The sequence below is a fragment of the Pantherophis guttatus genome, chromosome 6 (genome assembly GCF_059756535.1).
Source record: "Pantherophis guttatus breed Tessera chromosome 6, ASM5975653v1, whole genome shotgun sequence".
Classification (NCBI taxonomy): domain Eukaryota; kingdom Metazoa; phylum Chordata; class Lepidosauria; order Squamata; family Colubridae; genus Pantherophis; species Pantherophis guttatus.
The window spans coordinates 41,715,987-41,742,959 of NC_142068.1; the positions used below are offsets into that span (position 1 = coordinate 41,715,987).

Here is a 26,973-nt window from a genome sequence, read left to right on the forward strand (position 1 = left end):
CTGATGTCTTTTCCAGTCCTTCTAAAGCTACTTCAAATCCATATCCTTGGAGTCAAACCTCTTATATTTGTCTTCTTCAGATCAATGGCTGAGTTAATGTACAAATGTCCTAAGTCATAACATAAACTATGTGTCCAGGATATAAAATGTTCTACTGTAGTGCTATATATATCCTCCAACATGCTCCTTTTGTTAGGCCCTTTTTAACATATCATGCTACAGGGCACGAGTTGCAAAGTTTTATGTTAGCTGAAACCATCTCAGGCACTGCCCCTTACAAGCAGCTAGTCCCAGTAGGAATACACTCACAATTTCTTGAAGGTAGGTACATATAATATCTTGTATTGGTTGACATATAGGCTACCCATCTTTGTTTTTTGCTACACAAAGAAAACCAAAATGTTGCTAATTTTTGGTGATTCGAGTGCTGATTTTGGTGATTCACGCTGCTATCCAGTGTAACCCTTGATTTTCTTGTAGAGAAGTGCCTCTTCTCCCACAGGCTACTCTGCTGGAATGACTCCCCCCTTTAATAACAGTCAGATAAAGAGACAGAGCAAGGACAAGAGGCTCAGAAGAAACCTTCCTGGTTTCTCTGACTGTAAAGGAGTTTGGGGGGGGGAGAGAACAATACCTTCAGACTTGCAAGATTCTGTCAATGTAGCTTTGCAATAAAGTAGAATTAGCACATCTGTTGTGATTCCTATCTGGTTTACCCTGCAAGGCTGACAGAATGACTGAAGTTGTTTCTGTTCATACTGTGATTTACTATTACCTTTATCTGACACACATACTGAATCCGTTAACACACATATGGCTCTTCCCAGTTATTCCCAGAGAAGATTGTCCGCTGTACTATCTGCACCATAGTCTGAGAGGAGATAATGAGACCACTTTTGCAACTAGGAACTTTTTTGCATTCTGCTTTTGAAGTAGCTAAGGCATAAAATCAGTTTGAATTACATTATCCGTTATAATTTATTTTCAAAGTACATAGCCTGTTCTTTTTTTCTTCCAAAACTGGATAGGATATCAACACAGTTTAAACCCTGTCACAGATGCTTCTGACACATGCTTGCTGTGCCAATAGAGACTATCTACATAAACAGTGGGGTGATACATACTTGGCAATTTTTCATAATGATTTTGCTTCAAGAATATTTTTGTTAAAGATCACTTTGTCTAGTTCCAAAGGTTATTTGGGACTATAAAAACAATTACTGTAAATATGTACACTCAGACCTAAATGGGGTGATAACTTTTTTATCCCTCCCCCCATCCACCCAAAAAAAATACCATCTGTTTCTCACAGAAATTATTATTGATGAGAGAAATACCTATACAAAACTCAATTCCAGGGCTCTTTCTTACTACATCTTAACCAGCCACACCACTTATTACTAGTTTTTATAGTGCGGTCCTATGAACCAGAAGGTCAAAAGCCTCCATTTTAAGACTATCAAATCATAATCTTCTTTCTCTGTGAAAAGCCAGTACAATATGTGTGAATTCTTACTAGGAAAGCACTTGCAAGGTTTCATTACATCATTGGCTCCTTTCTCATCTGTCCGGTAGGCAACAATAGGTCTGGCTTGCCCACTACAGCTAATCAATGTTTGAGAGATACATTCTGTACTGCAGGACCTTAGCAGTGAGTCGTCTTGGAATTCAGAGATTTGATTGTCAGCCATTCTAGATTACTTGGCTGAGTGAAGTTAACTTAATCCTGGCCATGACTGATTGAGTTTGGAGCCGCTGTGAGTTACTTAGGTCAATTAATCCCTGTTTGCTGTACCTATTACATACCTATTATATGTGTTGTAAAAATGAGGCCTGAGGGTGTGACCCTACTCTGTTACTTGGACATCTGAGAAGCCTTCTGGATACAATTGATTGGGTGGATCAATACAGTATAGAGCTTCATTAATTTTTACTTCCTATCCAAGTAAAATCTGGCAGCTCCCTGGGAAAAAAATTGGCTGATACTATTGTTTTCAGGGAATGTAACATATGGTGTATGTTACACTATATGATTGAGATTAAGAAGCGTATTCCTCCATTTTATTAAAATATTAGGTAAAAGTCCTGATTACATGAGGAAGGTTATGGTCAGGACCATTTGTTACTGGCCATGAGTTATGGAAAATTGGAGTTTCAAATCTAAGGAGACTAAATAGTGCAAAGCATAAGGAGAGGGGAGGTGGAGAGGGGAGAGGAAAGGAAAGGAAAGATGTAAAAGATCTGAATTATTTGTTGATACAACGTATTTTTAGAGCCACCTGACTCTGTAATGGCTCTGGGCATCTTAACAATTAGAAAAGGAAGTAAGATCAGTATCAAAAGGGAACAATGAAAACTCTTCCTCACACTCCTGAACCAAAAGGGATCCATCAACCACCTTTGACCATGCCTTGAGGAAAAAGCCAACTTTTCAAGATTTGTTTAAAAGCACAAAGGATAATGGACATTGATAGAGAAAGCACACTTCCTAGTCTTGCTAGATAATATTGTTTAATCAATGGGACCAAGGGCATATAAATTCATCTGGTCACACAGGATGCACAGAAAACAAGATCAGAAGTTGGTCTAGTCTCATGCAGTACAAGTGAAGGTGATTTGTAACAACTAAAATGTGCGTCATTAAGTATGAATTCTATTGTAGTGGGTGTACATGAAAGTAGGAGTTCCTTTGTTGATGATAGTTGCCTGTTATGATCCACTGAATAGTGATAATGGCAGGCATTATCTAGTCATGATTTTGGGGAGATATTATGCAATATTCTGAATGACTAAGATTAGGGAGAAATGTTATTCTGCAAGGCGAACATGAATAGATGGGTAGATCAGAGAATACAGAAAAAGTGTTGGGCCATTTAGAAATTAAAAAATGGGATTTTCATACATGCTCTACTCATAAATCTATTCTTGTTTACCCAAGGCAAGGGAATGAATATCAATCTAAAAGTATAATTAATTTCAGGATTCATCATGAAATACGGAGTAAATTAGTGAAATATGCAAAAGTGATATGCTTCTGAATGTGAAAATCATTTCTTGGCAATGCCAAGAATGGTCTTGCAAAAAAAATGAGTTTTGGAAAAAAATAGAATACCTGCAGAAAGAAAAGATACGCATTCTATGTGACAAAGGATTATTAGATGATAGATTAATCTTCCAGTGGAATGAAGGAAGAATTGACATAAGGAAATACGATGTGGAAATTGCTTGGAAGAGACTGAAAAAAATCATATCACAGAAGTACAGGCAGTTATGCCAGTGGGAAACAGTGGAATGATGAAATAAAAGATGATGTAAATATTATTTAAAAGACTGCTGCAAAAGGAGGATGAGGGAAAGTTGTATTACAGAAAAACAATAGTTGTGAAGATTATAGCCAAGTAGAACAAGGTACAGTTATCATTTTTAAAAAAGCAGAGAAAATGCAAGGTGATTTTAATGAAAATTGATAAAAAATAGTTTGGAAGGGGAACAAAGGATTGTTTTTGTTTGTGGTGAAAATAACATTTTGAGGATGCTGATTATGTGAAAGTCCATTAATGGCATATATTCACTTCCTTTTCTCCTAAGAAACAAGTATTTCTCTGGAAAACTACAATGTACACGGCAAGTGAGGAAAGATCTATGTATGGTCATCTTTATCTATGAAATCTCTCTCTGCCCTATCATCTCTCAGAAGAACCTTTTTAAATTGCATCAAGATTATGGAAAATAATATCTCTTTATATGCGCAGTGAGGCCACGCTTGGAATACTGTGAGCAATTCTGGTCACCATGATACAGAAAAGATGTTGAGGCTCTTAAAACTAGTGCAGAGAAGAGAATGCTTAGGGGAGACCTGATAGCAGTCTTCCCATATTTGAAGTGTTGCCACAGGGAAAAGAGTGTTGATTTATTTTCTCCATAGCATTTGAGAGTAAGACAAGAAGTAATGGGTGGAAGTTCATCAGATAGAGATTGAACCTGGAAATAAGGAGGAATTTCCTACCAATGAAAACGATTAATTGATGAAATATCTTGCCTCCCTGATTCATGGGTACTACTCCATTGTTGGAGGTTTTCAAGAAAAGATTGAATAACCATTTGTCTGGGGTGGTATAAGGACTCCTGCCTTGGGCAGGGGGTTGGACTAGAAGACCTCCAAGGTCCCTTTCATCCCTATGAGACTATGATTACAATAAGCATGTTCTACTACTAAAAATATGAACTCTTTTAATCTCTCATCTGCAGTCTTTTCTTTTTAAATTGCACTAAGACAATGTAAATTAAATTAAAGCATATAAAGATCATGTTTACTTTTATTGTTTTATCTTGGCTGTCAGTCATTAATGAAAACCAATTTCGCTAGAGAAAGAGAGGGTGAAAAGCTTCATGTTACAGAAATGGTTTCTACCCAAAACATCTGGAGCAAGCGAGCATCATTTCACCAGTGAAGCCTGATGCTTAAGTGCTAGTGAATCAGGTCATAGAGAATAATATACTAAGGGAGCAGAAGACAGCTTTATGTAATGGCATTTATCTATTTCCATAACCTCTGGTTTTCTGCTCCAGTGCACTCCATGCCATCAGTTCAAAGAGGAAGACATATCAACTGGCCAAATAGAAAATTAAATACTAATGGCACATTTATGAAATCATTTGTTTTTTTAAAAAAAAACATGCAAGTATATTGTTCGTCCTTATTTCTTGCAAGGCTACAGGAAGATATTTACATCCCAGGGCAGTCCTGCTTGGTCCAGACACCAAGGTGGGGAGATGGATGCAAACTGGAAAGGGGAAGGGAGGCGCAAACGTTGGAAGGCAGCTCTGTGCCCGGAGGGTGTATTAAAAGAGAAACCAATTGGTCACAATATATTAAAATCCCGAAGGATCCAGGCCTCGGGTTATGCGAATGGTGGGAGACGGCTACGGAGGGGTCCGCCCGAACTTGGATGCGAGGCGCCCTAGTAACCGTTCGCTGGAGAGGAAAGTCCCCCGGTCTTTTGACTGGCTGCGATCCGTCCCTCCTTTCGCCTCGCCCACAGGAGCTGTCGGGAAGCGCTCTCTCCAGACGGAGGGAGGGGAACGCCGACCGGTTTTAATCTCCCGGGGAGGATTCCGCAGCTCTCCTAATCCCCCTCCAACCTTCCTCCTCCCGCCGCTCACGAGCACTTCAGCGGAGTCCCCGCGGCTGACTTCCCCTCCCTCGCTTTCCCCGCCCCGTCGCTAGCTGGAGGGGGCGGGCTGGGGCTGGGGCCGGGGCTGAGGCTGAGGCGGAGCTGGGCGGCTGGCCAAGGTGGCTCCAGGCGGGGCCGGGCTAGCCCGTGGCGTTTGTTTCCCCTGGCAAGAAGCGCTGCTTCCCGACCCGCTGCGCTTTGTGTGCGCGCGAGCGGGAGTGACTCGGCGACAAGGCGTCAGCTCAGAGCGGGCTGCGAGTGAGGGGAAGGCGGCGGCGGCGGCGGCGGCGGCAACAACACTATGAGCGGGGTTGGGGCGGCGGCCAGCGTCGCTGCCGCTTCTCTTCTGGTCGGGAAAAGCGAGAAGCTGGACGAGGCTCAAGCGCTGGCCCGCAGCTGCGCTGGAAGACCCGACTTTCAGCCTTGCGATGGGCTGTCGCTGTGCGCCACCCACAGTCACGGCCGCTGCTTCCGTCTGCACTGGTGCTGCCATCTGGGCTGGTGCCATTGTGAGTACCGAGGGCGAGGGCGAGGGCGAGGGCGAGGGGGCTGGGATGGGCGCGGCGGATGGGACGGCAGAAAGCAAACCAGGAGGAGGAGGAGGAGGAGGGATTCGGCGGGTCCCTGCAAGCTGCTGCCTTCCAGAGGTTCCGCGCTGTTGCAGGGAAGCCCCTGGCTGAAGGCTGCAGATCCGTGGCGAGGCGGGCGGCGGGCGGGCGGAGATGTGTGGAGCCTTCGGAAAAGGGAGAGATGGGCGAATCACACCGGGGGCAGAGAAGAATCGGTAGCCTAGTCCTGAGGGGGGAAACCTAAACCCTTTGGTGGGTTTCGGATGGTGGTTTTCCCTTTAGAAGGAACCGCTTGGAGGAGAAACTGGGCTCTTGCCTGATTTCTTTTCCCCTCGTCTCGATGCCCTGATGCCCGGAGCGAAGATTTGACGAGGGATCAATAGTGACAGACAGCACAGGGGCATCCGGAGCCTAGATGGGTTTCTGTGTTCTCCCGGGGAAGAGAGATCTCCCGAGTGCTTTTGACTAGGACAAGCTAAGGAAGGAGTGGGCTGGATCTGCGGTGTGTTGAGGGTGGGTAGGTAAAATGTCTAAGTGTAGCTGGGAGGGTGCAGCGCCGATCGCGCCAATCAGCTGAGCGGCGGGATCGGCTGAGTGCTGCGGGCATCCCGGGGCCCCGATCGCCGCGCATCACCGTAGCGGGGAGGACGCCCCTGCTACATAAGGAATACATTCCTCCTCTTCACCATTTACCTTTTCGCTAAATCTTGATTGGGGAGGCAATGAAAGGTAGCGAACCACTTAGCTAAGCTATTCCTAGCCATCAGAGGCAGCTTAACTCTTTCCCCCCCTTTTTTTTACTATACTATAACTGCTGAAGTCATAGATTCCTGTAGTAGACGAGAAGTAGAGTCATCCTTCAGTACTATGGAGAGTAAAAACCTCTTGGCTTTTCCCATTCAATCTTTTCTTTATTTAGAGAAGTGTGTGGCCCTCCTGATGTAGCTCCAACCAGTATTAATTAATGTTGAGGGATGATGGGAATTGTAACTCTACATTTGGAGGCCGCAACTCTCTAAACCTTGAGCCAACTGTTGTAGTTTGCATAGAATAATGTAAATAATAGTAAGGGAAGCTTGTGGTTGGATTATAATAAAAAAGGCCATTCGCATATCTTCTGTGGCTGCATATGTAATTTGATATATAGCTTGAAGAATTAGCCTGAGATTGTCATGGAATGGTTTTATGCCTAATACTGTCTAATTTTCAAGTTACTGTTTTCACCGATTCCCTTAGTTTGGATGTATTACTCTTAGATAAAGAATATTGTTGGCTCGTCTTTTCTTTGAGCCCAGATTAGATTTTCTAATTGACTGATAGCTCCTTAATGGTTTATGATCATAAGATGGGATGGGGGGTGGGGGGAGTTATAAAATGAAAACATATAACTTACTTCCCACTTTTATCTGCAGGGGAAATGGCAATAAGCAGAAGTAATGTTATCTGTCTGGAACTAGTAACAAACCAAATGTCAGCAGCTTGCTGTAGACACTTCATTATCCAAAGCCAGAAAACTGAAAGTCGGAGCAAGGGGATTGTTGCAGCAGATAAATAGCACTTTATGTTTTCTCTGTAAGGATGCCATTGTTCTCATTCAACGCTCCAAGGGTTTTCTCCCCATTCACAGGGACAGTATCATATGCTAGACTCAAGTTCTAGGGCTTGTGCAAATTATAATAATGTGCAAATTATTTTGTTTTCTGTTTTTTAAAGTTTTTTTTAAATTTGTAGTTATTTTATCTCTGTCTGAAAACTGCCTATCTCAAAAGAAAGTATAACATTATCAACTACACCTGTCCACATCTGAATTTCTACTTGTTTTGGTCTTCTTGTGTTTTCTTTTCTAATAGTGCATTGATATGCTAGCAAATAGCAATAAAACATACAATTCTTCTGAGATAATGGGTAAAGGGAGGATGAAATTTGTCATCTTCCCTATATCTTGATTGCAGAAGTATCCTATTGATTACTATTCTTGAATTATATGTAATCTTCCCTTCTGGTACCATGTTCAGCATTAAACTATGTCTGAGCAAAACAGTTTTCTTCAAAAAATGAATTATGTCATCCACATTACATGTGTTCACTGATTGCTCAAGATAATGTTTTTATTTGCAGGTTATCAAGCAATCAAGCCTACCTGAATTTACTGCTTTAATGCTTCTGATCAAATGGCTGAGTTTATTTTCTCCACTTTCAAGAGCCATAGTCACAGCAGGATGGGGTGCATCTTCTAAAATCCAAATTGTATTCCTATATGTCATATATATATGGTATAAGATAAGACTGTGTGAAAGCATTCAGTACAAGGGCTCCCATATAGGACTGAGCTTAGAATTTCTGCACAGCCTCCTGCATCTACTCACTAAAAACATTATGTCAGATTTGGCTTGTTGCTTTTGGTAGTATTATACACTGATGAGGCCAACTGATTATGTGCCATTAAGTTAGGATTGACTCTTATCAAGCACACAGAGAGACAAGAATAGTATCTATAGTGGTTCCAGATTAATTCCCTCTCATTTCTTGGTAGAGCTAGAAAATAGGCCTGCCCCAAACATGAGTACAATTACCAGGAATTGTAAAGACTTTGAACTAAATGAAACAATAATTTTATTCAAATCTGAATTGGAACATCTTCTCTTATTTTTAGGAGAGACTCCATGTGTCTGTATTAATTCACTTATTTTTGTAAAGACAGATGCGGAGTCTTGAGAGAAGATTTGCCAGTGAAGAGGCAAAAACAAGGTGTAGAATGATATGTCATGTTTTGCATCCCTCCCTAGGGAAGGAACAGGATTTAAGCACAGCTGCAGACATAGGACAAAAACAGCAAGGAAAGTGAGTGTCTTCTTACAGGGTTATACAAAGGCAGCACTTTCTAGGAACTTCAGTTTAAAATGGTAGATAATAATAATTTTCAATTAAAGTCCTTGGGTTTGGTTGTTTCGGGCTTTTTTTCCCCATTTTATATGTGAATTCTCAGGAGATGAAAATGTTCAGAAATCCAAGGAAGACTTTGAAGTACCACAAAGTCTTCCTTAGATTTCTGATTCTTTTTTTTTACCTCTTGAGAGAAACAGATGCAAATAGTTATAAAATCTTCTCATGAATTTAGCACGTAAACACAGTCCCCTCAGGAATATTGCATAATTAAATATATTTTTAGTCAAGAAATTATTTGCAATTTCCAGATGTGGGTAATAGATAATCAGAATACGTGTATATATTTATTCAATTACAATTAATTGTTTCTGCTTGGAGTTAATTGGACATCTGTTTTAGAAAGTTTTTAAGGTACAGCAAAGGAATATTTTTACTTTTCTTTTTTTTTTTTGACAAAGCTATGCCTGACTATTTTTGCAATTTTAATATGTACTGCCTTTAGGACTCCATAAATTGTTTTCAGGTCTTGTTTTAGAAAATTGCATGCTTGCTTCATACTATATGGCCTCAGCATGCCTACAGCTTGGCAATATAATCCGCCTGTACCCATGGTATGCTGTACAGAGAGATATTAGTTACCAACTAAGAGTTGATTTGGGACCAATTTCATAACATATTATTTTAAATGATCTCTCAATTTTAATTTTAATTTATTATAATTAGAAATGTAACTGAGGCCAAACTAGAATTAGAACTTTTTAATATTTGAATAAATCATAGAACAGAAGTTGGTGATTGGACTTAAACTGAAAGACAGATGGAAATAAAGCTTTTATCTCATTTTGCTAATTAATCTCCCAGGTATTAATAACAGTAGTTTATAAACATGAAGATGCTATCCTGTAATCCTACTACTTGTGTGCAGCATTTCTGACACAGTAATGTTTTCTGGTTTTTTGGTATGGAACATTTCTTATAAGGAAATCCTATGTTGTAAATATTTATTTATTTAAAACATTTTTTTCGTTTCCCATCTTGTAAAACACAATTCTGAATGGCTCATGACAATAATAAACACCAAATACAATAAAACAAACAAAACCTGAGGCACCTGATCCACATTCTCTAACTCATGAAACAATACAGGTAGTTAATCTAAAAGCCCAAATTTACTACTCAGTTGTAGCAGAGTAGGGAATATGTAGCTCTCTAGATGCCAATAAAATGCATTTCGCAGCATCCTTAATCTTGAAGGGCTGTAGGGGGCTACTGTTTATGAAGGTTTGGAAGACGAGTGGTTCCAATTCCTGTATTATGAGGCTTATGCTAGGAATACACTTCAGGATATTTCTGATATATTTTTGGTTCCCAGAATCTGAGATAACCAATAATCTTTGCGTATTTTAGAATGGCCTCACGTTTGCATGCTTGTATTTATTTATTTATTTATTTATTTAGCCCTGAAATATTACAATTCACTGGATGTAATGGGTTTCCCATAATGAATGTTCTCTTTTGCAGAGGGCACTTCAACACTTTTTGATTTTGTTACAGTACCACATATATTTTTTTATCCCTCAGAGTGTCTTTTTCAGGAAAATATTCTCCAAATGTATCAGATTATACTTTCTGTGCATTTCTCAGTGATATTTTCCTTACAGAAGTTCTGAACCATATTACAGCAAGTTAGGAAAGATTGCCCTAGAAATATGTTGTGCTCCATTCTGTTTCTAGGTTCTACTCAGTTCTGTTATAGTATTTAGGCTATTAGAAATACTTATATAAGGTAATTTTTGAAATATTAATAATCACCTGACTACCCTGAAAAACATCTTTGCCCATGTATGACACTTTTTCAATTCACACTAATAAAGTTCTTATTTGAGTGTATCTTAGAAAGAACATAATTTGTATGACAGTTTTTTAAAAGAGCAAATAATTATTATTTCAGCTACCAGAAATATTTTTTGCTGAGAGTTTCCAAGCAGTGTAAGGTGTTTCTAACTGGTATTCTTAATTTATATACGTTATTAAAATTTGATTTGATATGTTAAATTGATATCCCACCCTTCTTCTTGAAGAGCATAGCATACCCTCCTCTACTTTTTCACCCACAATAACCACTCTGTGAGATAGACTAAATTAAGAAAGAATGGCTAGTTCAGAGACAAACAACCACTAAAACACACTAGCTCTCATAGAAGTATATTTTTGATTGAGACATTGAAAAATGCAATTAATTGCATTAATAAGATGTCAATTTTGCAATGCTAAATATTTTTGGCAATAGTTTGATATAATTTTGGAAGGTAATTCATAGCAATGTTTCCATCCCATAATTTACACACTTGACTAATAATAATGTAAATTTACTAAGCTATTACACGATATTGATGAGCAGATTCTTGACATATGAACATACAAGAGTTATAAATTAGAAGCAAGTTGAATGTGGAAACTCTTAGAATTAATCAGAATTTAACTGATCGGGCAAATATCTTTTTCACAGCTCACACCTGTTTATGCTATTCTGTACTTCCATTTACATTTATGATGAAGGAAAAGGAAGTGGGGTTGTGCAAGTGGCAAATATGAACAGATGTGGAACAAAATCAAGGATTAAAATCAAACCTCCATTTCATTTTTCCATAGAGAAGGATTAATTTTGCATAATGCATTGATTTTTACTTTAGAGTTTGATAATAGTTTTTTTTTCTCCAAGTAAAAACCGGGTCTTTTTGTAAATGCAACACTGGAATGAAAAAATACATTTCCTGTACTACCTTTTTCAAATATTATCTTTTATCAATCCACTGCTAAAAAGCAAGCTTTTAACATATTCAACTTTATAAAACTCAAGAGATTTCATATTAGACATTACTTTAATTGTAAAGCAAATACAATTGTACAATCATGTAGATACCTGTTATTTTCTTAAGGCATTTTCTCTCTCTCTCTCTCTCTCATCTATCCCTCCATACATACATGTACATGCATGCACACGCACACATCTATACACATATACACACAGAGAGACACAAACACATTAATATATTTTTAAGTTTTGGGGGTGTAAATCAGGATTGTATAATAATCATACCAAGGTTTCCATTGAAGAACCTACTTTGCAAAGATATTTAGCAACTGTGAATTCAGAAAGCATTTTTCACATGTATAAAATTATTTGAGTTCAGGAAATCTTTTGAAAGACTATCCAGTCTATTTCAAGAATGAATGCATCTTAAGACTTGCATGGACCACTCTCACCACACATCAGCTCATTATTCACTTAAGGCAGTGGTGAAATCCCATTTTTTTTACTACTGGTTCTGTGGGCGTGGCTTGGTCGGCGTGGTGGGCGTGGCTTGGTGGGCGTGGCAGGGGAAGGATACTGCAAAATCTCCATTCTCACCCCACTCCAGGGGAAGGATACTGCAAAATCTCCATTCCCACCCCACTCGGGGTCCAGCCAGAGGTGGTATTTGCCGGTTCTCCAAACTATTCAAAATTTCCGCTACCGGTTCTCCGAATTACTCAGAATTTCCACCACCGGTTCTCCAGAACCTGTCAGGGATTTCACCCCTGACTTGAAGATATTCACTGCTGCTACCTAGATTGAAGTCCTTGCATTAAAAAAAAATGCAGTGATTCTTCATCAGTGTATAATATAATGGCTCAATGGTATTTTCCTTCTACTAGTTAATCAGCCTCAGTATTACAAAATGGCATATTATTTTTTCACTCTAATATATTACTTGAAAACATTTTTAATTTTTATTTTGATACACCGAAAAAATTACATTCAGGTAAACACTTTTGAAATAGATTTAAAATATTTTCTTATTAAATTATCCCTTTTTTGTGATTATTTTGAACAGATTGAGGTCATGGTAAACCCTGTTAGCATTTAGCAGAATCAGTCATGACATGGAACTACTAACGTGATTAGAGAAAATAAAACAACAGGAATATGAATTAACACAACGTCTTTATTTTTTACTTCAGAATCTCACATGTGATCATCTAACATTTTAGTTTGGATTTAGTTTTATGTGTGTGTTCTTGAGTAAGTAAAGATGTCCTTAAGAATTCTTAAGATTCTTCACATATTCATGATTTCTCAAATGTAGACAAATGTATAAGTTATTATTGTATAAGTTATAGGAATATTAAAACACTTTACCTTTACCCCAAAGATGGCAGTATCAAATGGTGCAAAATAAAAAGGTTGTAATACCTATCATCCTTCTGGTAATACTAACTGGCCATGTTAACAGAACATTAGATTAGATGGTTTTTTTTGATTGAATAAACAAGGAAATTCTTTTCACTCTTATATTGCACTTAGAAAGCTTCCTGTCCCACTTTTTCATAAATGTTGCATTTTTGTTATTCAGATTCATAGCTCCAGAAACCATAATGTGGAATAAGAAATCATACACCCTGCTATTTTACTCATATGTGTTTGAAGATTCCTCAAAGACATTATGTGCATAATGTAATGTATGGATAGTTAAAAGATATGATATACTGGAATATATTAACATATATTAACATAACGTTTTAAATTGGGGTATTTTAAATTTCTGGGATTTTAAATTGGAGCCTAATTATTTAATGATTTTAAATTTTAATTGTTGTTTTGTTTCTGTGTTTTTAAATAGGCTGTACACCACCCTGAGTCCTTCGGGAGAAGGGCGGTATAGAAATAAAATTATTATTATTATTATTATTATTATTATTATTATTATTATTATTATTATTATTATTATATTAATTTAGGGTAGGTATATATTTATACCTTCATTTACTTTGATTGAGAGCTAATCTTATTAAAAATAATTACTTCAAAAGACTATAAGCAGTTTCAGTAAACTGATAACTGGCCCTGTGCTGTTGTGTGACCTCATCCAGCATGCCCATGTAGACATTAAATTGATGTACCCTGACAAGCAGGTCTCAGTGGACTTTATTCTGAAAAGATTGTGTTGAAAAGATATGTTAAAGATTTCACTGTAAGTTGAATAATTATATTAATCTTCATAGATTCATATAGCAATCCTGCTGTATTCAATTGGACTTCACTCTTAATAACTAGGGTAACAGGTTACATCTATGATAATGTCCATATAATTAAAATATTTGCTTTTGTTCTGTATATGATATATGCATATGAGCGCAAACAAGCATCAATTCAGAAGAGTGATTTTACACTTTGAAGGATGTTTTAATGGGCCCTTATTAATTACGTTGGGGTGAAATCAGTTTCCTCAGTATTGCACACATGAAAATGAAGTATTAGAGACTTTGTGAATGCATATGTCGAAGGGAATAACTTTGGTGTAATTTTAAGAGTCCTGCTCTAACCATAACACACAGACTGTCAATCTCTAACACCCCACCAAGCCATATGTGTGATGCAGAAAATTGTCCATTTGCTAGGATTTGTATAGGTAATCAGTGCATGTACCTGTAGTAATATAGTTTAAGGCCACCGGTAACATTTTCTAAGAAGAAAGGGCTAGAGTGAAGAGGTTGATGATACAAAGTGGACAGGGCTATATAATATAAAGAGCGCCAATTTATATTGGTTTCATCTGTATCTCGGGTGTCTTTTTTAAAAAACTGTGTTAAATCAAATTAAGTCAATTTAAAAAAAAAAATTCTGCTTCAAAATGATAAGAAACTATGCCATTAATTTTTAGCTGTTTTGTTTACAAAGTATTATGGTTCTGTAAAAATGTCACCGGAGGCTATATAGAGCTTTAGGGCCTCAAAAGTTAGTTGATAACTGCAAACGTTTCAAGAGAAGTAGAATGGCCCAAGACTATAGAAATGACTCATTGTGCTTTTCTCCCTTGCTTTGATGGGCAATAGAAGTTTATAGGAAGTTCAGGTATTCTGAAACTGGATCTCAGAAGACAGCAGGCAGTTAACTTTGTTAAATGCAGGAAATGCAATAGCATTAAAAGTTTGCCATAATTTTTAATGGGAAACTGGAATTCATCAACATGCTGTGAAGCTTCAGTTAATTAGCTCAGCCATATATCACATATATTTATGGTGGCTCCTTCTAAGGAAACTAGACCTCTAGTGAACACCTGAATCCTTAAAACATCTCACTATTCAGAAATGGAGTCTGTGTGCAAAGCAATATAATTTCTTATTTTCCACAGTCCCACAAGCACCCTCCCCTTTTCTCCTGTCTGCGGTCTATGTTGAATCCAAAAAGTAAAGTGTCTCCTTTAGAACCATAAAATCATCCACCGTTTTCCAGCTCAGGCTTGCATACTTAGTGTGCAAAAGTGTTATCTGAGATATTATGGAAGTTGCTCTGGGCAAAAACAGTAATTCTCATTTTCTCTGGTAGGTTACTTTGGATTATTTCCTAACTTTTTCCTGGTGGATCTAGAGGGGCAATATTGAATTGCCACTTCCACACGAAAAACAAACCATCTGTTTATGGAGAAGGAAGCTGTGTTTATCATGTTTGTGTTGGAAAACAATATTTTCATTGCAGGGCCAGGGTGGGAGGAGAAGACTATTCTACAGGAACCCATAATCTAATTGATCCTTTTAAACATCATAGAATCTCAGAGTTTTCACTTATGAAAAATATTCAGTCCTTTTTATGCCAAATTACAAAAGGCTTGTGGAAGGCAGGATGTGTTTCAGGAAAAAGATTGTTTTTAGAAAAAAGCATACTCCTCCAAATTGCACTTATTTTCCAATTACTTGTAAATATTTGCCCATCTTTAAATAATCAGACATTAGTAATTAACTGCTGCTTATCTGTCTAGTTATTGGAGGGGTTTATAAACAAACCCAGATTTTCACAAGCTGTAGCCATATGTCTGCTATTCTTAGAGTTACTTCTGAATCAGTACGTTCCCAGTGTCATCTTCCACTGTCTGATCAGAAAACATACCCTTAGTTTCTACTAAGTTCTACAATATCAGAATGAACATGCATTTATATCGGGTCATTATCAAAATGTATTCTACCGTATGCCCTCAGTCATCAGAATATCTCACTGGCAATTAGAGAGAGGGTCTTCTTGAGGATGAACCCCTGCATTTGGATGTCCTTCTATTTTCCAATGATTCTTGCCTGGCAGCCACTTCATTATCCTGCCACCGGACAAGAACATTTTTATTCTGTTTTTCTAGTTCCCTGAACTGAGCTACATTTTTGGTTTTATATATATTACAGTTTTTAACTTCTGTTTTTCCACATCACTTGTTTATCACATGTACCTTAAAAGCAAAGGCATTTGGGTAGTATTTGCAGTTGTAAACAAAAAGAAGGAACTGTGATAGTGTAGAATGCTCTTTCGCCAGTCTGAAATAAAATGTGTGGTGCCATCAGTTGGATGGTAAAGAGATGCAATTATCATCTTTCTCTTTTAATGAAAGAATAAATATAATTGCCATGTGGACAATCTGTATCAGTGTTTTTCAAACTTAGCAACTTTTAAGATGTGTAGACTTCAGTGCCCAGAATTCCCCAGTCTGCATGCTATTATTTGTGGTAGGTTTGGTGATTGTACAGGTTCTTCCACACAAGATTTTTATTACACAAATACTCTTTTCCCCCCACAAAATTTAACAGTAGTTCAGGCAAAGTTGTTTTCCATCTGTAACCCTCCCAGTTTCCCCCCTGCTTCGTCAATCAGTTTTCTTTTTAGAAAACCCATTAAAAGGAGAATAATAAAATACTTACACCATTGTTTTTATTGATAGGAGCTTTCCTACTGAAAATAAAAAAGTAAGATTTATGTTTTCTTACCGTGCAAAATGAGGGTTATTTAAAATAATTATAAAATTGGAGCCTTCTACTGAACTAGTGTGGGGTAAAACAATTCCAGTGCCATTCCGACCAAGCATGCACAAACGGACTGGTATTGTGCCCTGTCAGCAGGAAATTGTGCCTGTGTTATGGATACAACTGAATGAAAAAAGGGATGTGGAAGAAAAGGAACTGAAAGAAATTAAAGATAAAAGCAGAATGACAAAGGAAGGGAAACTATGACTCTTGTAGGAAAATGTGTTAGAAGATTACTCAAAAGAATGAATGGAAATGGATACAAGGAAAGATTATATGGAAGCTGTTTAGAAAGAATGAAAAAATGTTAAAAAGTTGGCCCAGAAAAAAAAAGAGCTGGTGGAATTAAGAAGTGAAGAAGGCTGTAGATGAAAAAAAAATACATGAGGGAGAATGGCTGCTATGAAGTTTAAGTTTAAGAGAAATACATTGTGTATTCTGTACAGAGAGATAGTTGCAAAGAGTAGAGAGATTAGTAGTGGTGTTCCAGTAGTTAAGGCACTAGGTAAGAAATCAAGAAAATATGAGTTCTAATCCTGCCTTAGGCATGGAAGTCAACAAGGTGACTTTGGGCCAGTTGCTCTGCCTCAGTTCATGAGAGACTCAGGCTCAGTGACACTTGGTTGATCCAGGAAAAGAAAAAAAAAACAGACTCTGCACTTGTGGCAAAACGCAAGGAAGAAAAAGAAAGGATAGGTACAAAGAACACACAGTAGTCCAAGAGAGCAAGGACTGTTAAAACTGAACGATACATGTAAAATAAAATACAGCATTTTTTATGAAAATTTTAAAAAACTGTTTTGGAAGTGGATGAAAGAACTAAATACTTCAGCAGAGGGACTAGAATTAAAATAAAAAAAATGATTATAAAACTGAAGTGAGGATATACTGCTGGGAATATGTTAGACATGGAAACAGGATTTAAAAAGAGTAGAACTAAAAAAAAATGATGTAAATGTGTTAGTGTATCCAAGAAAAAAATTGTTGAAAAGGAAGCCATACACAGTTATGTGTAAGACTACAAGCATAGCTGTTATAATTGAAGAAAAGTTGACATGTGGTTTGCTTATAGCTGTGTATTTTGTTTAATATGTGTGTCAAGACTATTTATATTTGATGATTGAGGAATGTGATTACTGCTCTCCTATACAGAGAGAGAGGGAGGGGGGGGAAGCATGAGTGAATATAAAAACCTCTGGGACAGGAAGTTCAATTTATTAAGTGTGTCTAGGAAGATGTTGAGCAGAATTATTATTTTGTCCAATTTTTATATAGTGGTATGTTTTTTGTATGTTAGGAGAAACCCAAAAAAATGAACCCAATAAGAATATGTTATTATGCAGTTGTGTGTTAAATCAAATCATATAAAATAAAAAATAAATAGATGATTTCTGAATGTGGACTGAATATATAAAAGAGAGGAGTCCATGCAAAATAAATGCACTGCGTTCATTTAATTATTTAGATAGAATGGATGACAATCAAACCCTAAAACAAATTAATGAAGGAAGACCAAATGGTTTCAGAGGAAGAGGAATACAACGAAAGTTATGGTGGGATGAAGTTGATAACATACTCAAAGAGAAGTGAGGAAATTTAAATAGTAAAAGGCAAAGAATGAATTAATGTTTGGACATGCTGGAAAAAGGGGTGCTTTGTAAGGATAGGAAAGTATAGAGAAGTGTTGACACAATTTTGCTGAAATGAATAAATTGACTTCTTTGATTGGGGAAAAGTTATTATTTACATTTATTGGTGACTGATTGCCACATGGACTTTCTGCATAAAATGAGAAAAATGATTTTGGGATTTAGGGTTTGGATGATTAGGACAGATATAGAAAGAATAGTACACGTTTGATGTAACCTTATAGAGAGAGTTCTAAGTATATTTGTACTTATAATTGATATAAAAACCACTATCTTTTTCTTTCTTTTCTAATTTTAACTTTTTTCCATTCTTGCTTTCTCTTTGCTTTTTTCCTCCTTACTTTATATTGCTTGTTTCAGTCTTTATCTTTTTATTTAAACATGTTAATAAAATTATATTAAAAAAAGGAAGATATAGAGAAATATAGCAATTGGTTGTTGTATAAATTACATCCAGTAATTTTTTTCTTTCCTTTTATTGTATCACCCTTTATTATTTTATTTTAATTTACTACTTTATATTTTTCTGTGCTTTACATAATGTTGCTTGCACTGGCATTACTTCCTTCTAGGTATTGAAGTTATTTTTATTAGAACATAGAATAAGAAGGGCTACATATATAAGCAGAGCAGAAGTATGTGATTCCATTGAAAAGAAGCAAAAGTCAGCAATATCTCTACCTACTGCTGCCTCTGCAGAGTTTATCATGCTTGCTTCCAGATTCTGGAAGTTATCACTCCTACTCTACATTTATTTTTCACATTCCTGCCCAGTGGTGAAATCTAAAATTTGTTACTACTGGTTCTGTGGGCGTAGCTTGGTGGTGGTGGTGGTAATGTGACTGGGTGGGTGCAGCCATTTTTTTTTAACTTTTAAAACCATTTTTTTACAACCTCTTCGGTGAAGAGGTTGTAAAATAATGCTTTCAAAAGGCTCTGACAATCCCAGTTGAGTTGCCTGATCGGCAGAGGCTTTTTTACTATTCGGCGAAGAGGTTGTAGAAAAAACGCTTTTAAAAGTAAAAAAAAAAAAAAAACGCCTCTGATGATTGTGTGGCTCAGCTGGGCATTGGGGGGGGCAGGGATTTTTGCTATCGGTCCTCTGAACCATCCGCCTCCATCGCTACTGGATCAGACGGTCCGGTCCGACCCGGGAGCATTTCACCCCTGTTCCTGCCGCAAATTTAATCCAGAGATTCTCAGCTGCTTACAGAGATTGTAAAACCCAAGTAAACCTTCATGGTGTAAAAATACCCATAGAAACAATAAAACTATACTGTCCAAACATAAAGCTACAAACGATACAAACAGAAAATAAAGATTGCATGATCAAATCAGTAGACCAGCTCTGACTTTTAAAGCTTCTGAAACATCAACAAGGAGGGGGCTACTCTGAATATAACTAGGAGGCTGTTCCATAGGGTCAAAGTGCCATGGAAAAGCAGCACTTTTCATTGCAATTGCTCAGACCTTCTCAAAATGCTGGAACAATAAGTGTCCCTCTCTTTGCTTTAATTGTTCAGACAGTATTGATTAAAGGAGGTGATACTGCAGATATCCAGGCACTGAGTAAGTAATTTATAATTTAAAACCAGTACTTTAAATTGTACCTGGAAACCAATTAGCAACCAATGCAGGATCTACAAAATCAATATTATATGTTCCTAACAATGCCAGAAAGCATGTGCGACCATCCATTTTGGACCAATTGTAATTTCTAACTAGTTTTTAAGGATAGAGCCAACTATAACATGTTGCAGTAGCTCAGCTAGGTAATAATAAGAACACGAGTTACTGTAGGTAAACACTTCTACCTCAGATAGGGTTGCAACTGATGTACTACCAAAATTGGGCAGAATGCCCTCTGGCCACAGTTTCTACCTGCAGGGGCTGGGAGACCAGAAAGAGCTCCAAGTTGTGAACCTGCTCCCTGATAGGTATTACTTGCCAGTCAAGGAACAACTCTGGTGGTGACAGAGAACCCTGAAGTATCAACAGCAAAGTAATCTTTCCCAGCTGTTCTATTATGGTTCATTGCACAGTCAGCCAGATATGTAGACTGTATTGAGCCCTTCCCAAGGACCAGGGATAGGCAGATTTTGTTTGATGGTATTAAAGATATGTTCAGGATGTAAGCTGTTCCGAGTAAAGCTGCCTTTTGCAACTGATGGTGATTTTGTCAATTGATGATGGTATTAAGTGGTGTTCCTGATGTTTTTGGATTGCACCTGAGCTGCCTGTTACTATTGGTATTATTTTTGCTTTCTTTTGCCACAGCCATCCTATTTGCATGTTTTTGTATTCTATGATTTTCTCCAGTTCTTTCTCTTTTATTCTGCTGACTCCAGATCCTCCCAGAATGTAAGCTGTTCCAAGTAAAGCTGGCTTTTGCAATTGATTGGTGGTTCTTTTTTATTTCAATATTCTTTTCCTTGATCCTGCTTTTATATGGCATAGTCAATGCAATCCTATTTTCTTCTTACTTGGCTTAATTATCAGAATACTAGTGGCTTTCACGGCTTTAAAATCTCTTCATTTCCTGTCTTAAAATGTCTTGTTAACAACTGCAGCCACAACAGCCCCTGGTGGCACAAAGAAAAAAAAAATAACACTCCTGCAAAAGGCTTAGTTGTATAATAGTTTGTCTAAAATGAATGAATTTCAAGATGGGTGGCAGAAGGGGGAATCTCCTATTTTACAGAATATTTATTTTCTGTGACTGAGAGGAAACAAATGATAAGTATATGGAAAAAAGCTAAGGGGCTGCCAGTCAGATGCCTTCAGGAGGCCTATAAGCTAAGCATATTCTTGTTTTACACTTTCAGCATCTGGCATGCAATAGCATTTTTTTTTCATGAACTAGTTAATTTCTAAAGTAAAATTTGATTCTAATAATTCTTTTCATATCTTTTGCAGGTAAATATGTTTATCAGCCTATGACTCCAGTAGAACAGCTTCCAAGTACAGAAATACCTGTTCGGCCTCGAGGAACCATAAACACTATTCAGATCGCTGTCTCTCTCACAGAACACTTTTTGAAGTTTGCACCTGTCTTCCAAGCACCATTACCACCAGACTCCCCACGGTTTTGCACAATTTCAGACCTCTTTATTGACAATTACCGTGTGAAATGCATCAATGGGAAGATGTGTTATGTGCAGAGGCAACCTCCTGCTCTCTCCTATAAGATGAAGCCCCAGGAGGTCCCCACACGCAATGCCTTAATTTTGAGAGAGAATAACACACCAAAAATAGATCATTGCTCATCCCCTTCCAGTTCTGAGGATTCTGGGATCAATGCTGTTGGGGCTCATTATGTAGAGTCATGTGATGAAGACACAGAAGAAGGAGCAGAGCTAAGTTCAGAAGAAGATTATAGTCCAGACAGTAGCTGGGAACCAGATGAGTGTCCCCTTCTATCACCCTCACAGTGTGAACTAGAAGTAATTGAAACCATAGAAACCACAGTGTGAAATTTTGAGCTGGGAGCTAGCTAGGCATATTAAAATAACACTGGTTTTCTAACATTTATACTGGCATTTTTGACAGGTCCTTTTTTTGCAGTGTACTTGATATCCCTCAAGGAGCACAGTGACAATATTTAGCCATCTGTGAATTAATTTCTTGATACTCATTCTACCAATGAATTTCTAGGAACCTTGCTGTATAGTTCAAAAGATACCAGAATTGACATCTTTAGTTACAGACTAACCTTCATCGTCATGAAGATCAGCTAAATTGCAATGGTCAGGTTATCTTGTAAGCAAGTGATTTTCAGACTTTGGTCCCTAGTTACTTTAGCACCAAACCTGGATCCCAACATAATACAAACACACACTTTTCCCCAAGAAGGACATTTGTGTGTTTACAGGCATTCTGTTACTATCAATCAGTCTAATTTTATTATGGTCATAGACTGCATAACTGTTACTATATGATGTATGGTATTATGTATGGTAGTCTAGGGATTAAGAGTATCAGTGGCTTACACCACTTCCTACAATCTTTTCAGGTAACCTGTGGTATATACATACCACTGATTAAGAACCCTCTTTGAAAGTCATTATCTACTCTGAAATAAGCAATTGGTTGGGGACTTCTCATTTGGAATAAGGATTTAGCCTTTTGTGCATTTGCTGAATATCAATAGGAGGTTAGCCATACCTTTGATGAGCAGAGCTAAATCCGTAAGCAAACATTCTTTATCTATGTGTATTATTTTATGTAGGAGATGAGAAGCCATGGCTCTCCCCACTAGCTCAGATGTTAGGTACATCTTTCTAAATGACCTGAATACACTAACTTCTTTTGCCAGCTACAGAGTAACTCAGGAGATTGCCAGCATAAGCACAATACTCAGCTAATATAACTGAAACTGTTTCTACAATAAGAACATGTCAGAGAGGCTTGAATTAAAATCCTTCAAGGATACATTATTACACTGCCAACTGACCATTATATATCTTTCCACTGATATATAATCTGACGCGAAATACTTAAATTACTTTCTGTATTAAAACAGAGAACAAACTGGATTTTATCATAGAAACAAAGCATATATGAAAGAGCTACTCATCTGAAATAGGTATACAGTGATTGCAATTTCAGTGTATATTCTCATGATGAAAATTGGGATTATTTTTTAGATCAGTCAAATTAGCTTGGTATTTACCCATCGTCAAACAACAAAACAAAACAAGAAAAGAAAAGGGGAAAAAAGATTAAGCCTTCAGCAAAGGGCAACCATAAACTTGTGATGTTTAGGAAAATCAGGAAAATTAATCAGGAGATGTAACAGTATCTGTTTTAAAGAGATTAACACAAGAGTTTTTTGCTATGGATACATTCAATCAATGCACTTCCAAACTGAAGAACAATTGTAAATGGTATATGAACTGACAAGCAAGTATTTCAGTATAGAACTAGGGCAATAGAATTTAATAGTTCCATTTATTAATCTGTACATTTGGTGACTTGGGATTTACATTTAGTACCGGCTCTATTATCTGTTTAAATTATCCACTTGTGCACAGTAGGTTTGAGTGTAGCTAGATGAAAAGAAGGTGTCATGGTAGTTTTAGCCTCTGACATGCAGTATTTTGATTTAAAGAAACAATCTGAAAAAAAAAAAGCCGCCAATTATTTTCTTCTAGCTTTGCTTAATCATTGTTTATGTTATTCAGTATAAAACAGTGAAAAGTGTATAGTGGAAAGAGATCTTTATACCCCTGATGTATTTGTGCCTCCATTTTAAGTTTACACAATATGGTTATCCTGTCAGAAGAAGAGCCCTGCTAATCAGTTTAAGGATTATCGCCCTTTGAGCTGTAAATGTGCATTTTCCCCAATATTTTAAAGTAAGAATTTCAAATACACTTAAATAGTCATGTACCAGTGGATGAAAATGTGTTACCTCCTAACCTTTTTGCATTCGCCCTTGTGGTACATAACTGATTTTTTTTTCTTGTAACACTAGGGCATCTATTAATAAATATAGCCCTGATTTATAATGGTTTAGTTAACTCACTTTCCATTAAGTTTAGCTAAGAATGGTAACATATAAATATGTACAGTTGTAACTCTCAGTATTAGATTATTTTATGCTGTGTTGTTGAATGCTGCTCTTTATATACAATCTTGACACATAACTAATAACTAACTTTTATACATACACTCAGACATAGGCACTTTTAGAAAATATTTAGATTGCAGTGTATTATGAATGACTATAAAATTAATATGTACTTTAAAATATACAAATATTACCTTTAGAAGTAAAACAATTTATTCTGATAAGTGATACTAAAATGCATTTCTTGACCCCATTTCCCAAAAAAGAAAGAAGCAGCACAGCTTTAGCTATCATAAGAGATAAAATCCTTTCTTAGTAGTTCTGAAAAATTACAGCATTCTTCTAATTTTTAAAGAGAACACTGTTTCACTATAGAAGTGTTATCTTAGGATTCTTAAAGATTTTCTCAGGTGATGTTAAGAATTCTTATGGATTTTATAGAAGAAACTGCATAAAATATGATTATATACTCAAATTATTTGGAACTGGAGATTTAAAATACAGTTTGTCTGGCTGTGTTAAGTTTGTGACTGATTATCTCATTTTTTTTTAAAAAAAATAAGAACTGGGAATTTTGGGAATCCCAGAGAGGACTACAGAGGAATTGGAAATTACATTTGAGAGCAGAAACATGGCAGGTTTTGAGGGAACCCTTTAGTTTTGTTTATTATACTGAAGAATTGTGATAATGCTACTTTTTTGCAGGGCAGAAGGCACAACAATCTAATCAGGCTAAGATTAGATGAATGTATTCTGAACTGAGAAATGGGAGCTGGAGAAAATCAATATAGACTTACCTACATGAGGCATTCTTGATCAGACTATTAATGAGCAATAGCTGCATACAATATTACTCTCTTAAAATCACTCTGTTTCAAAATCTTAAGCACAACAGTCAAAGTTGTCTTGTTCTTGGCTTCTCTGGAGATTTCCTCAGTAGAAGCCATGCAGGATTTGGTTGGCTGATTCAGCACGTAAATATTGTGTCTCAAACTACTCTCAAGAGCACATCATTGTTTCATGTAAACTTCTCACAAAATAATAAATGTGAAGATTGTTTTTGCACAACCATAGAGTAAAGTGGATTTCTTTTCCACAGTTTTGTGGCACTACAAATGTTCATGTCTTAATGTGAAATGGTGTGTTTGACGTTATCTTTCATCATACGTGAATGTACATGGACATGTAAAGTAAGTTGAATTGGACATAGCATAGCAACCATCACTTGAGAAACAAGAGTTGCGTAACAGGTCCAGTTACCACTCTGTTTCATTAATACCACATTCTATAAAATCATTCTAAACTTTTTGAAAGGAAAAAAACTTCATTAGTAATTATCTGAGTTCTCATGCAGGAAACTCTAGAACTACTTTGCCTTTCCTCTAATATCTACCCAGACATTTTGTACTTCTGCCAATTATTATTTACTTCCAATATAGATGAACAAAGTGCAAAAAGATTTCTGCTCTCTCTGCACTTAGTGTCTAGATAATAAATTTAAAAATCATATACAAAAACCATATATATTTGAGCAGAATCATCTGGAAGGTTTTAACGACAATTTTAGAAACATTTATATGTTCTAGCAATATTTGCCAGAACTTTCATCAACTTTATATATACTATAGCAATTCAGAAGGATAATGTTACACAGAATAAAACAGATTATCTATCTGACCTCTTGCAATTGGATGAATAATGGCATAAAGTTGATTTTACTTGAAGCTTCTTATAATCATAAATAGATAACACTACAAACTTCACTTTTCCTATATAATCAAAATTCACTTACATGGCCAAAACAAGGCCTAAATGCTTTAAGAAAGGTTAAATATTTCTTTGCTACAATCCCAAAGGATAATAGTTGTAGATTAATATCCTTCTATTGCTACCAATATTTATTTTTATAAAATCTTTCAATGTTCAACTTTTATAGAAGTTTCAATATATCAGATGTTTTAATTTACTTGCCAAATATGGAAAGTCACTATTCGAAAACCGTAATTAATAAAGACCCTGAGAAGCTTGAGAGTGGAATCTTTTGTTTCCACTATTCACATTATTTAAAGTGAAACAAGACAGATGAGTTCCTTCACTGAATCTTCACTTTAAATAAATAAGATTAATATTAATATTTGCCTTGAAATATATTCCTGTTTTTTATTCACCAAAGAGAATTTGTATACTGCCCAATTCTAATCAAATCTGGGCGCTGTGGAGATGTAAAACTGAATGAATCTCTTTTTCATTAATGCTTTGCAAGAATTTGATTTTTTAGGGATATTAAACAAAGCCCTTAACCTATTTAAAAAACTATTTTAGAGAATAGCAAGACAAAATGTAAGAAACTGCTTGGGCTACAAACATTAAATGGCAACACAATTTCTGAATCAGATCTTCGATGTAGAACTCAGATGATTCTTCGTATAAAATCAAAATTATTACAATGTTTCAGTATGATGTAGAATAGTATACACTAGTACATAGCATAGAACTGAAACTGCAAATGGCCTCAAAGCTTATTGTATGGAAGATCAGCGTGAATTGTAGATAGAGATCCTCATCCCATTGTGAGAGGTACATATAAAATAAAAGGAACTAGTAATATATTAATATATTCACAACTATTTTCTACTGTTGGATCTCAAACTTTTGTTTAATATAAATATTGTGTAGAAACTTCTTGGGAAGCCTAAAGGCAGAACATGAACATATTAATTCTCTCTGTTGTTTCTCACCAACTTAAATATTAGAAATATACTGTTTCTGATCTCAGAGACAACATATGCCCATCAAGAAGCACTGCTAACTCTATTCTGTTAATTATTATAACTAATCATCTACTTTAATAGCCATCACCATATCTCGTGGCATCAAATTCCATAATTAAACTATATGATTAAGGGTTTCCTTTTGTGTCTTCTGAATATTTTATCATTCTACTCATTAAGAATGTTTAGTGGAAAAGGGGGAAAAATCTTTTCCAAACTATACATTATTTATCAAAACTCCAGCATTCATTTCTTTCATCTGAAGAACTGTTCATACTCCTGATTGATCTTTTTTAGAACTTTTCTAGCTCCGATTATGCTTTGTAAAATACAGCAAGCAGAATTTTTTAAACAATATTTTGTGTTTGGCTTATCATACTTTTTCTTTTATTGGTTGATAACTCCAGTATTATGTTCTGTTCTTTTTGGTTTCTGATTGTAAATAAAATAAAAACAATGTTCAAAACATAGATATGACAGGATTTTTTTTCATTAAAATAGCAACTAATGAAAATTTTGACCATTTAT

General features: G+C 36.4%; 1 protein-coding gene across 1 annotated transcript; it reads left to right on the plus strand.

Moving 5' to 3' along the window:
* Positions 1-4,112: 4,112 nt before the first annotated feature.
* Positions 4,113-26,911, plus strand: C6H3orf70 (chromosome 6 C3orf70 homolog). Its single transcript, XM_034439654.3, has 2 exons — positions 4,113-5,683; positions 21,019-26,911. The coding sequence occupies exons 1-2, from the start codon at positions 5,476-5,478 to the stop codon at positions 21,573-21,575; spliced, it is 765 nt and encodes a 254-aa protein (XP_034295545.1). The 5' UTR covers positions 4,113-5,475; the 3' UTR covers positions 21,576-26,911.
* Positions 26,912-26,973: the final 62 nt, after the last annotated feature.

Excerpts from the sequence above, each read along its gene's own strand:
- C6H3orf70 (XM_034439654.3), top strand. The coding sequence starts at position 5,476 with ATGAGCGGGGTTGGGGCGGCGGCCAGCGTCGCTGCCGCTTCTCTTCTG. Across the intron at positions 5,684-21,018 it reads CCATCTGGGCTGGTGCCATT|GTAAATATGTTTATCAGCCT; the intron begins GTGAGTACCGAG and ends TATCTTTTGCAG.